At 38.5% G+C, this 13196-nt stretch overlaps 1 protein-coding gene across 1 annotated transcript in view; it reads left to right on the top strand.

The window, feature by feature from the left end:
- Positions 1–13196, top strand: part of MORC1 (MORC family CW-type zinc finger 1) — a gene marked incomplete at its 3' end in the record, with an annotated part of 179341 nt that overhangs the window by 55023 nt on the left and 111122 nt on the right. The window contains exon 9 of the mRNA XM_082839835.1: positions 9355–9480. Coding sequence (XP_082695961.1) covers positions 9355–9480 — 126 coding nt within the window. The remainder of the gene's footprint in view (positions 1–9354; positions 9481–13196) is intronic.

Genomic DNA, 13196 nt, shown 5'->3' with positions numbered 1-13196 from the left:
ACCAGGAAGAAATAGGAAATATGAACAGACCAGTCACAAGTAGTGAAGTTGAAACTGTGATTAAAAATCTGCCAACAAACAAAAGTCCAGGACCAGATTGCTTCACAGGTGAATTCTATCAAACATTTAGAGAAGCACTAACACCCATCTTTCTCAAACTCTTCCAGAAAATCACAGAGGAAGGAATACTCTCAAACTCATTCTACGAGGCGACCATCACCCTGATACCAAAACCAGACAAGGATACTACAAAAAAATAAATGTACAGACCAATATCACTGATGGATATAGATGCAAAAATCCTCAACAAAATACTAGCAAACAGAATCCAACAACACATTAAAAGGATCATACACCATGATCAATTGGGATTTATTGCAGAGATGCAAGGATTCTTCAATATATGCAAATCAATCAATGTGATACACCATATTAACAAATTGAAGGAGAAAAACCATATGATCATCTCAATAGATGCAGAAAAAGCTTTTGACAAAATTCAACACTGATTTACGATAAGAACTCTCCAGAACATGGGCACAGAGGGTACCTACCTCAACATAATAAAGGCCATATACGACAAATCCACAGCAAACATCATTCACAGTGGTGAAAAACGGAAAGCATTTCCTCTAAGATCAGGAACAAGACAAGGTTGCCCACTCTCACCACTATTATTCAGCAGAGACTAGGACTTTTGGAAGTCCTAATCATGGCAGTCTGAGAAGAAAAAGAAATAAAAGGAACAGAAATTGGAAAAGAAGAAGTAAAGCTGTCACTGTTTGCAAATGACATGATACTATACATAGAGAATCCTAAAGATGCCACCAGAAAACTACTAGAGCTAATTAATGAATTTGGTAAAGTTGCAGGATACAAAATTAATGCACAGAAATCTCTTGCATTCCTTTACACTAATGATGAAAAATCTGAAAGAGAAATTAAGGAAACACTCCTGTTCACCACTGCAACAGTAAGAATAAGATACCTAGGAATAAACATACCTAGGGAGACATAAGACCTGTATGCAGAAAATTATAAGACACTGATAAAAGAAATCAAAGGTGACACAAACAGATGGAGAGATATACCATGTTCTTGAATTGGAAGAATCAGTATTGTGAAAATGACTGTACTACCCAAGGCAATCTACAGATTCAATGCAATCTCTATCAAATTACCAATGGCATTTTTTACAGAACTAGAACAAATAATCTTAAAATTTGTATAGGGACACAAAAGACCCTGAATAGCCAAACCAATATTGAGGGAAAAAAACGGAGCTGGAGGAATCAGACTCTCTGACTTCAGACTATACTACAAAGCTATAGTAATCAAGACAATATGGTACTGGCACAAAAACAGAAATATAGATCAATGGAACAGGATAGAAAGCCCAGAGATAAACCCACACACCTATGGTCAATTAATCTATGACAAAGGGAGTAAGGATATACAGTGGAGAAAAGACAGTCTCTTCAATAAGTGGGGCTGGGAAAACTGGACAGCTAGATGTTAAAGAATGAATTTAGAACACTCTCTAACACCATGTACAAAAATAAACTCAAAATGGATTAAAGACCTAAATGTAAGAGTGGGCACTATAAAACTCTTAGAGGAAAACATACAAAGAACACTCTTTGACATAAATCACAGCAAGATCTTTTATGACCCACCTCCTAGAGTAATGGAAATTAAAAAAAAAATGCGACGTAATGAAACTTAAAAGCTTTTGCACAGCAAAGAAACTATAAACAAAATGAAAAGACAGCCCTCAGAATGGGAGAAAATATTTGCTAACAAATCAACGGGGAAAGAATTAATCTCCTCAATATATAAACAGCTCATGCAGCTCAATATTAAAATAACAAACAACCCAATCAAAAAATGGCTGGAAGACCTAAATAGACATTTCTCCAAAGAAGACATACACATGGCCAAGAGGCATGTGAAAAGCTGCTCAACGTCGCTAATCATTAGAGAAATGCAAATCAAAACTACAGTGAGGTATCACCTCACACCTGTTAGAATGGCCATCATCAGAAAATCTACAAACAACAAATGCTGGAGAGGGTGTGGAGAAAAGGGAACCCTCTTGTACGGTTAATGGGAATGTAAATTGATACAGTCACTATGGAGAACAGTATGGACGTTCCTTAAAAGACTAAAAATAGAATTACCATATGATCCAGCAATCCCACTACTGGGCAAATATCCAGAGAAAACCATAATTCAAAAAGACACATGCACCCCAGTATTTATTGCAGTAGTCTTTACAATAGGCAGGACATGGAAGCAACCTAAATGCCCATCGACAGATGAATGGATAAGGAAGATGTGGTACATATATACAATGGAATATTACTCAGCCATAAAAAGGAACGAGATTGGGTCATTTGTAGAGACATGGATGGACCTAGTGACTGTCATACAGAGTGAAGTAAGTCAGAAAGAAAAACAAATTTCGTATATTAACACATATATGTGGAATCCAGAAAAATGGTAGTGATGAACTGTTTTGCAAGGCAGGAATAGAGACACAGATGTAGAGAAGAAACCAAGGGGGGAAAGTGGGGGCTGGTTGTGGGATGAATTGGGAGATTGGGATTGACATATATACACTAATATGTATAAAATAGGTAACTAATAAGAACCTGCTGTATAAAAAAAATAAAATAAAATTCAAAAAAACGTACCTTTATTTCCCCTTTGTACCTCAGTATTTAAATGGTTTAAGGAATATTGGTTTAAAAATTGTTTTTCTCAGTACTTATTACTTGTTTGACTTCTTGAATCCATGTTGTTAGTGAGAAGTCTGATGAAGATGTAATTATTAAAATTTTGTAATGCTCATTTTTCCTGTGCATAGCTTTTAGGATTTTCTCTTAACCTTTAATAATTCCATAATGTGGGTCTTGGCTTTCTCTAATTCTTCATACTCAGCAGTTGGAGGACTCTTGTAACTTATTACTTTCATATGGGCTCTGCCTTCAAATAGATCCAGATCCAACCACTTATCATCTCCTCTGCTGCTATGATCCTGGTCCAGGCTACCCTCATATCTCACCTGGATTATTGCAGAAGTCCTCCCACTGGTCGACTGGTCTTCCTGCTTCCACCCTTGGCCCTGTAAAAACTATTCTACCCTTGCTCCTCTGTAGCAGCCAGAGTAGTCTTTTAAACAGTCTCTGTATAGAATTCTCCAGTGACTTCCCATTTCACCCAGAGAAAAAGTCAATGTACAGTGTTCTGCAGCATCCTGCATATTAGTCACCTATATTTCTCTGATCTTCTTTCCCCTTTTTCTCATTCCTCTCTACGCACCCAAGCATCCTTACTATTCTTCCTTCGATTTCAGCAGGAGACTAGTATGTGTTCTAAGTCTACCAACTTGATTCTAGCTATGTCTTTGATTTTTAAAAAAATATTCCTTTATATGATGTCATGGTCTGTCAGCAGAGACATTAGGGTTAATTGAATGAATGGGCAGCATTTGCAGTCTAATGCCATATCATATATTTCTTGTAAAGTCCATACAGAATTAGAAAATATGGGCACCATATCCTTGAATGCTGTTCTGTGGATGGAGTTGAAGGAGCCAGAACCTCAGGCTTACAGGCAGGTAGGGGCTGTGGATGGAGGCTGCCTGAGCCCGTCCACTAATTCCCACCACTCTGCAGCAGTGCTGTGCATCCAGCCACTCAGCCTTGGAGGCAGTAGGTACATTATAAAAAGAATGAACTTTGTAGTCACTTAGAACTGGTCTCAAATTCTGGTTCTTCCACTGAGTAACGGACTATAGATAGATTCATTTTACATTCCCTCATTCAGTGGATATTTACTGAGTGTAAGTATCAGGCCTTGCTTTAGGATCTGGGGATATATCAGGGAAGAAAACAAATATCTCTGCCTCCAAGTGGCTTGAATTCTGTTGAGAGAGCTTTCATTCTAATGATAAGTTATTTGTGGTCTCTGAACTTCAGTGTTCTCATCTACAGGATGAGGCTATTGCATCATCTACTTAATACGAATACTGTAGAAATAGAAGAGGCACAGTACTGGGCATGTGGAAGTTCTCAGTGCATTTTAATTCTGTCCATTCTTCTTCTCCCATAGCACTTCTTTCTAGCACTTACTATAATGCTCTGTAAACTAACTCAGTGCCTGGTACATAGCAAGTAACAGATGAATTAAGGTAAACCGAATTGAATGTCAATGTCTAGGTAATTTTCTAAGGATATTGCAGATACTTTCATTGGAAGGTGCTGGCACTTTCCGTAGTGGGTTCTACTGTCCTCCATCCCTGAAGATCACTGGGGACCTTTATTAGGATGAGAGGGGGAGTTTTAGGAAATTTTGTAAAGTGCTTCTGTTACCTTTGAAATCTTTTTTGACTTCCAAACTGTGAAGGCTTGATCACTCCTATAACATTTTTCCTGATTCCCTTTTGGGGGGCCAGGATCATATGACCATTTCACTTGGTCTGTTATGTATGCAATTTCCTTTTGCCCATGTTGTTTTCAATTACTTAATATCTTCTTAACATATTCAACTTTATGAAAAAATGGAAGAAACCACGGACTCTAGTAAAAAAAAAAAAGGCATGTCATGGAATTGGCTGTTATCAAAAGGGCCTTTCTTGCCCCTGGAATCCATCATGGCTCAGGATCTCAGGCAACTAGAGGAATCCATCCAAAAGTAATGATATAATACGGAGTAATGGAGTTGAAATTTTGTGCTAAGTAATGTTTTGAAATTAGGTGTCATGTTGCCAGTGTGTTTCTAAATTGACAGTCATTGGGCAGCATTCCATAATGTCTCTAGTTTATGTCTTAACTGAGCTGGCTAGGAACACATCAAAAGTCACAGCTTCAGATTGTTATAATGTAGTGCTTGCCATACTATGGTTATGGCAGAAGCACTTTCATTACTTTGCGCAGCTTATAACTTTTCTTTTAAATTGCCTCTTTGAGTTGACATTTCTCTTAGGTATAATCTACCCTGAGATTAAATTTAGTTAGCCCCTTTATAGTTCAGAACTTAAACTAGTTAAAAATCTTTACGCACTTCTTTATATTCAAGATAACATAGGCCTTGTTAATTTCAACTTCAAGAACTCTTCAGAGATTTTATAGGGATTTTTAGCAATAAATTTAGAAAATGATAAACCAGTTTTGGTTATAGTATACAGTATTTTCATGAATAGAAATATGACACTTCAGAGATACTCCAAAAGGGATCTAATTTAGTCTGGTGCCCAGATTTTAGAGTTGTTTTCTCAACTATGGAAGGTAGCTCAGTGGTTGGACTGGATGGGAGTCTGTTGTCTGTGTACCCAGTGTAGATAAATGTGGAGGGTGTCCTAGGTCCAAACACCTTCAAGAGATTGTTCTGCTCCCTTCTTTCAGGAAAACTGCTTTACATACTACCCTGTCCAGTAGGTCTACCAGGCAATGGTTCTTAAAACTGGTGGAGTTAAAGAAACACCTGGATAGTTAAAAAAAAATTCACATTCTCAGACTCCAGCCACAGAGAATCTGAATTGGTAGGTAAAGGAGATTTGACCTTGGTCATGAGACCCCTCTTTCTGGACCCTCTCCTACCCTTAACATAGTTTGGTGGTCCCAACACACCAGTCCACCCATGATATGCCACATATGGAGCAACACTTCCAACAGCAGGAGGACAGGGTGATTAGTCTGGGAGAAGAGAGAGGCCACACAGAGGCCACAGCCACAGCTGGAGGCTAAATTTGAGACTTTTTGCGAATACCCATTGCTGAGTAGGGGACAAGCACATAGATTACCCCAGCTCCTCTATCATATTCCACAGACTATAAAGCCAGTTTCTGCCTGAAAACTTTCCCTTCTCAAGTCTGTCACATGACGGGGTGTGTGTGTGTGTGTGTGTGTGTGTGTGTGTGTGTGTGTGTGTGTGTGTGTGTGTTAGGGAGCTTGCTCTCTCTCTTCTTTTCTCAGTTTATTATAGACAGTTAAATAGAAAGTAAGAGAGAAAGATGATACAGACAAAGAGAGAGAAATATGGATACTTCTGGAAAACTTTAGGTTGGAAAAGACATTTAGGAGGAAACGAGACGAACACCTCTTGGAGAAGATCTATGAAGCATGATGGAGAGTAACACTATATTTTTTCTTAGATCTTCTGAAGATACCATGATGACAGAGTACATTTGTGTCTCAGTTTCCCCAGTGGGTGGCTTTATTTGTAAACACTGGTAACATCATCACTGAGGATGATCAGTCATTAAAAAGTCTTGTATAGGGAACCCTGTGGTGTTCGTTCTAAATTAAGCCAAGGAAGTCCTGGATAATTATCATTTATTCAACAAATGTTTATTGATGAGGATGCTAGCCTCATGGAGGGTACAGCCTGATGGAGATACAAGTAAGTAAACAGTCAACGACACCACAAAGCAGCAAGTGCTGTGGAGGGGGCCACAGAAAAAGGAGGGGAGCACCGGAGAGTGACTCACCCAATCTTGGGGAGTGAGGGAAGGCTTTGAGAGGAAGTGCGATCTGAAGCGTGAAGAGCAGCTCACTGAAAATGGCCACAGAATTGAATGTGTCAAGGCTTGGGGGTAAGAAAGCATGACCCCATATCTGGAGAACTGAAGTGGTCCTAAATGGCTAGACTGAAACTGGCAGGAGACGAGGCTGGAGAGTTAAGTGGGGTCCAGATCATGAAGGACCTTATGTATCACATAAAGACGTTTGAAAGTGACATTGGGAAGCCTGTTTCATATACAGATGTCATATTTAGCCTTCTTTGTCTTTCTGTCACTGACATAATAATAGCATAAGAAGTATTGCTGTTCTCTTTGTCACAAGTAAATAGGAACTTTCAAAAGTAGGTGTGTGGGGGCTTCCCTGGTGGCGCAGTGGTTGGGAGTCCGCCTGCCGATGCAGGGGACACGGGTTCGTGCCCCGGTCCGGGAGATCCCACATGCCGCGGAGCAGCTGGGCCCGTGAGCCGTGACTGCTGAGCCTGCGTGTCCGGTGCCTGTGCTCCGCAACGGGGGAGGCCACAGCAGTGAGAGGCCTGCGTATCGCAAAAAAAAAAAAAAAAAAAAGTAGGTGTGTGTGTAGCAAAGGGTTAATGCTAGAAGTCTTGCTTGCAAGATTGGCCCTTGGCTGGCTTCTGGGAACTTGGCTGGTAAACAGTTCCCCTCACTGATATAAAACTTTCTGTAACAGGTGAAGGTGGCTCACTGTGTCCAGACTGTGCAAATAACATGATATATGCTGAAAATCTACTTTTTTTTCTGGGACTCTGGAACTTTTATACATGCTAGGCAGAGGGTGTTTATATGACCAGCCCCAGTAAAAAAGACAAAAACAAAAACAGAAGCAAAGAACAAACAATGATGAAAAAGCCTTGAGGGCCCAGAGTCTCTAATGGGCTTCCTGAGGCAGAAGCATCACACACACGTTGCTACATTTTCATAGCTGGGGAAAGAGTATTCTCTGTGTGACCCTTCATGAGAGGGGGAGAACATAAGAAAGCCACACGAGGATTCCTCCAGACATCACCTCTCTTTTCCATAGGAGCCATTGTATATCCTTACTTCGTCACCACGATAAAGCTTAGCCATGAATACAATTACATGCTAAGTCCCGTGAGACCTTCTAGCACATCTTCCTCACGTAGGGGAGGTCTTGAGGATCCCCAGCAAACATGCTATGAATATTTACCTATAAATATTAATGGAATGAGTAAAGAAGTGACCTGTTAAGAAGTAGACATATTAGTGTCCTTATTTTATATTTGTATAATATTTTTTTTAACCCAAACTTGTCTAACCCAGTTGGATCTCTCACCAGATTTCTCAAATTCTCAAACTTGTCTCTGAATTACTTTTGACTTTTACCTTCAAATGACAAAGAAGTGTTAGCTTTGAGGAGAGTCAAAAGAAGGAGCTTCTAGCTGTAAGGGCAATTTCAAATCAGGAGATCCAGAAAGGATTTGAATAACGGCAGACGTCCTCAGAATTTTTATAGTGTCCCAAGGTGACTTTTTTTTTTCTCTTAACAGGGGAGGACTTATTTGACTGTGCAGCTTCTGGTATACTAATAATTGACTACATTACTGTAGTCATGCAGATAGCCTTTCGTGTCACATTAAAGCTGCACTTGTATTTATGGAGTAATAGCCATGGACTAGATACTTTTATGTAATTTATATTGGGAAATTCTACTGAAGGCTTTCTTTTTAAACAACTAATAGAAATTCCTGACTTCATAATGAGCTTCAGATCCTGCCTGGAGGAACTTATAACCAACCAGGAAATCCTTGGACTGCCTATGGATTTCGTCTTCATTTTTGTAAATTCCTTGGAGCTCGGTTCTTTCTTACTGAGTAATTGCCAATAATGTGACCCCATTGAGCTGCCACCCCTCAACAGGCTTTATATTTCCTTTCCACCAACTTGTCTCCCTCTGGACTGAGGTAGGATTATAAAAATGATAGGTTTACTGCTCCCTGCTTTCTATTTGTGCCTTGTAGCCCTTCCCTTGTAGACTTTTCTAGGACCCAGGAGATGAAGAGCACTACTTCTTAAGCATGGCTGGGCCTGTTTTTGATCTTTATTTCTTGTCTAATTGGAGAGGATTTACAGTTCACAAGTAGACTTTAATATAGAAGGTCCCTGGAGTTGTTGTTATACAGCAACTCAGCGACTTCTCAACAATGTGCAGTTTTACAAGGGTAGTTTTCTTCATAGGCTATTTATGTTGTTTCTGCTCCTATTTTATTGCCTTTCCACCCTTTATTTTTCTCTTTTCTTTTTCACTTATCATGTTATCAGACTTCTCCCCTCAGCTGGCCATTAATACTTATTTTAACACTTAATTGCACTTACAGAGTGAAGTTTTATGTTTCTTGTTCATAATTTTCAAAGCAAATGAAACATTTTATTGTATTTCTCTGTTTGCAGTAACTTCATGGAAATGTATTTCATTCATGTGGGCCTAGATTCATTTTGTTATGTTTGAGCAGGGGGATTGTTTTGTATATTTGAGGCGGTTTTGTCCTTCTGGGCTGATAGCTTTAATGAAAAGTATCTTTTCTATTGCTGATATAAGTCTACGTTGAATTGGCTAGTTGCCAACCAGAGTTCAGTTCTAATCAATGTGTAGGTTATTCACGGAAGCCCTTGTATTTAGGGGTGTGTGGGTGTTGCAGGATTTGCTGGTATTTGTTGTGTCATTAGGTTTAGAAAAAAGTTCCTGAAGCTGCTAGTAGTAACCATTATGACTTGGTAGTCTTATTTTTTCTTCTCAAATAATGTCATTATTACATTGTCTACAGTATGGCCTTTGATATTTTCTTTTCTAGTTTTCCAGAGAGACGGTCATTCAGAGCCTATACATCTGTTCTGTATTTTGACCCTTGGATGAGAATATTCATTCAGGCCAAAAGAGTTAAAACAAAATACCTATGTTATTGCCTCTACAGACCCAGGTAACTCACCTTTGTTCAATCATCTTCATAGAGTTTTCATTTGTAAAATACCTCCCACCCCAATTGTTAAGGTAATTTGATAGTAAGATTTTTACAATTGCAAATAAAATTCAAACTGCATTCTGGAAGGTTTGCTGAAGAGTAATTATATGAAACAAATATTTGGCCATAATAGTAACATACTGCAGTGAACACTCTAAGTTAGATGGTCCCCCCAAGTAGGAATATGTTATTTACTTCAGTGACTCCTAGGTGCTTTGATTGTAATGGGTTCTGTTAAAAAAATCTGCTCACTTATATTTTCTTTTTACTCAAATATATTTGAACTATTAAGTCATATACATGTATATATATTTTATATAGAGAATGCACATATGTACATCTGGTTCACTTATATTTTAATTACCATTTATATTTTAGCATAAGCTTTTTTTAAACTTACATTTGCCTATTATATAACTTATCTTGCACAACTATGCATGCTATGAGAACAGTTTTTTTTTTCTTGGTGTGTGGTGTGTGGGTGGTCATTCATTTATTTTCTAAACATTTATCAACACCTGTTAGTCTGAGATTGTGCTAGAAAGATAAGATTAGTTCTAGTTTTCAGGAGTTTACTATCTACTGGGAGGAATATTTAATGCTTGTACATTGTCTATGTGTACGCCTTTTGATATACATTATGTTATTTAATTTTGGAGTGACCCTGTGGGTTATGTTTTATCATCATTTAGAAATAAATAAATGTCAGAACTAGATAAGAACTCAAATCTTCTGGCTCCGAATTCTTTACCAATTCAAATTCCATGCTCTTTCCCCTATACCACACTCATTCTTTATAACAGACCCACATTTGTTATGTTGTCTTATTTCCATGAATAAGTAGTTGCTGTTCTGGGGCCTTGCAATCACTCATATTGATATTAATATGAAAAATTGTGGATCTCTGAATTGAATGCCCTGACCACACATGAATGGATTCCTCAAAAGCTTTACTTTTGATTTCTGATTCTACTGCAGGTCATATTTTGAAAAATGAAGTATACCAAGCCTGAGACTTACTGTATAAATCTGTTTGTTCCTTAATTCATATCAAAGTGATACTTCCTTTTCATCAGTCTCATTCTTCTGGGAAGCACCAAGGGTCTCCTGGATCAATCAGTATAGCTCATCTTTTCAAATTAAATTATTCCTCTCTTAGTGAGTTTGGGTAAAAAATGGTTTAAGCCAGTGGAAAATGTGGATTTATCCCTATATTCTGAGGGAATTTTATTAAATTGAATTTCGTCTACCTAAATTACTTATATCAAGTGATGGCTGTTTCCTACCCTAGTATATTTTTCAATGCACCTTTCAGTGTAATATTCTTAGATATATCTTACCAGGAAGTAGATATAATATAAATATTTATTTTATTCCTTAAAAGATACTTAAGGAGGCTCTGGTACTTACACGGGGCTCTGATAAACTGTTAAGTCTGATATGTTTTGGGATCTACAGTATAGCCAGGTTTAATTTTTCATGGCTTTATCCCTTAGGCTTAACTTTCTCTCCATTTGACTTATTTACTTGCATATTGTTTTCCTCACAGCTTCTCTGGTGGCAAAAGTTTTGTGTAAGAAATATGTGGCGTCTCTCCATGTTATCTCACCCCTAGTGGGGTGACCCTTACTTTATTTCTTCCTTAAAAGGCACTCTAGCTCTAATGGCTGTATGGAAACAAATTAAAAGCTGGGAATGACCCTATAGGACCAGAGTAGAAGCATGTAAAATGTATTAAAAATGATTAAATACTCTGTCCACTTGACCATCCAGCCTCCAATAAACTTCTAGACATGAACCCTGAAGTATTATTTATAAGAATACATACCTATACTTTATGGTCAGTCATTTCTCTATATTTTCGTAGCAAACAGAAAGAAGAAGATTGTATTTTAATTGTGTGGATGGACTTACAGTTGCTGTAGTTCCTTTACCCCCATGTCTCTAACAAGTTCAGAAGGTGCTAGGGGGGAATTTTTGGTGTCATGTCATTGGTTACCTCCCTTAATCATATTCTCTTCAGTGTTTTTATCAATAGCTTGGGTAAAAAACAGGCATGTTTGAATTCATAATAGACCCTGAACTAGAAGGAGTATCTTATATCAGGCATAATGCGAACAAGATGTGAGAGAGTTGAAATACGAAAGATAAATGTAGTATAAATAACCTACAGTCCCGAATTTAGATTTAAAAAATCTATTGTGTTAATATCCTAGACTTCGACAGTGATTTACATGAAAAGAATAGATGTTTTCATTGACCACAAGCTTAATCTAAGCTGATAGTGTGACAGGGTTGCTGAAAATATTTATGGAACTTAGCGAGCAGCACAAGATAGTAGCCATCCGTTCTCCCCCCGCCCCGCCGCGGGTCCCAGCGGCTCGGGCGGCGGGAGCAGCGGCAGCGGCCAGGCAGCCCAGCTTCGCGAAGGCTCTGCGCCCGCAGGCACCGGCCCGCGCCCGCCCCGCCGCCACGATGCCCAAGAGGAAGAAACTGGCTCCTGCAAAAGTAGAAACGAAGCCAAAAAAGGCGGCAGGAAAGGATAAATCTTCAGACAAAAAAGTGCAAACAGAAGGGAAAAGGGGAGCAAAGGGAAAACAGGCTGGAGTGGCTAACCAAGACACTAAGACAGACTCACCTGCAGAAAATGGAGAAGCTAAAAACGAGGAGAGCCCAGCTTCTGATGAAGCAGGAGGGAAAGAAGCCAAGTCTGATTAATATCACACACCTGGTCCTATCAGGGGTCCCTGTCTTCCTCCTTGTACAATCCAGAGGAATATTTTTATCAACTATTTTGTAAATGCAGGTTTTTTAGTAACTCTAGAAACATTTTTAAAAAGGAGGGAGTCCCACCTCATCCAATTTTTTAAGTGTAAACGCTCTTTTTTAAGAGGTGAAATCATTTGCTGGTTGTTTATTTTTTGGTACAATCAGAAAATAGTGGGATATTGAATATGGGAGGCTTTGATTGTCTTGGGTGTCAGCTTAACCTTCCACAGATGGGGGGTAGCTTTTCTATCCTATAATACAAAGCACACTAAATGGCAGTTTGGAGACAGTTGTGCATTTAATGTCTTAAACGCTTTAAATTACTTGTTTCCCATGTTGTTTTTGGTAGAATTGTTTCCTAAAGGAAACCACTCACCCCTTGATCTTGGCTCTCCTGGGCAGAATTTTGTGCACTTTGTAACATCTTTGGTAATGGTAGTCCAGTTCTTCTAGTAACTGTTAATGTGCTGTGGACGACTGACAATTTGAGTATGTAGTGTATATGATATTAAATTGTGAATTAGTTGGACTTACAATATAATAGCATATTAGTATTTGAAGGTATTGGTACTTGATATCCTGTGAAGGGAAATTTGCCTCCAAATTTTAAGCTGGAAAGTCACTGGAATAACTGTTCAGAAAAGAATCACAACTACATGATTTTTTAGATTTTTGGTACGTATATTGAGAATTGTGTACAAATTGAAATGTCTGTATACAGATCCTCAAAACAACCAATAAAATCTCAATTATAAAAGAAAAAAAAGAGAAGAACAAGATGGTAACACTACCAATAAACCATGTCCTGCTTATACCATGTCTGGAGGGTGATGTTCAGATGAGGATGCTTTAGGAGGGAAGGGACTTCCTAGCTCACAGTGTAAATTAAATATCTGGTTATCTGG

This window comes from Leucopleurus acutus (genome assembly GCF_964270905.1).
Source record: "Leucopleurus acutus genome assembly, chromosome: 5".
In the NCBI taxonomy this organism is placed as follows: domain Eukaryota; kingdom Metazoa; phylum Chordata; class Mammalia; order Artiodactyla; family Delphinidae; genus Leucopleurus; species Leucopleurus acutus.
This window is presented reverse-complemented; position numbering and strand designations above follow the sequence as displayed.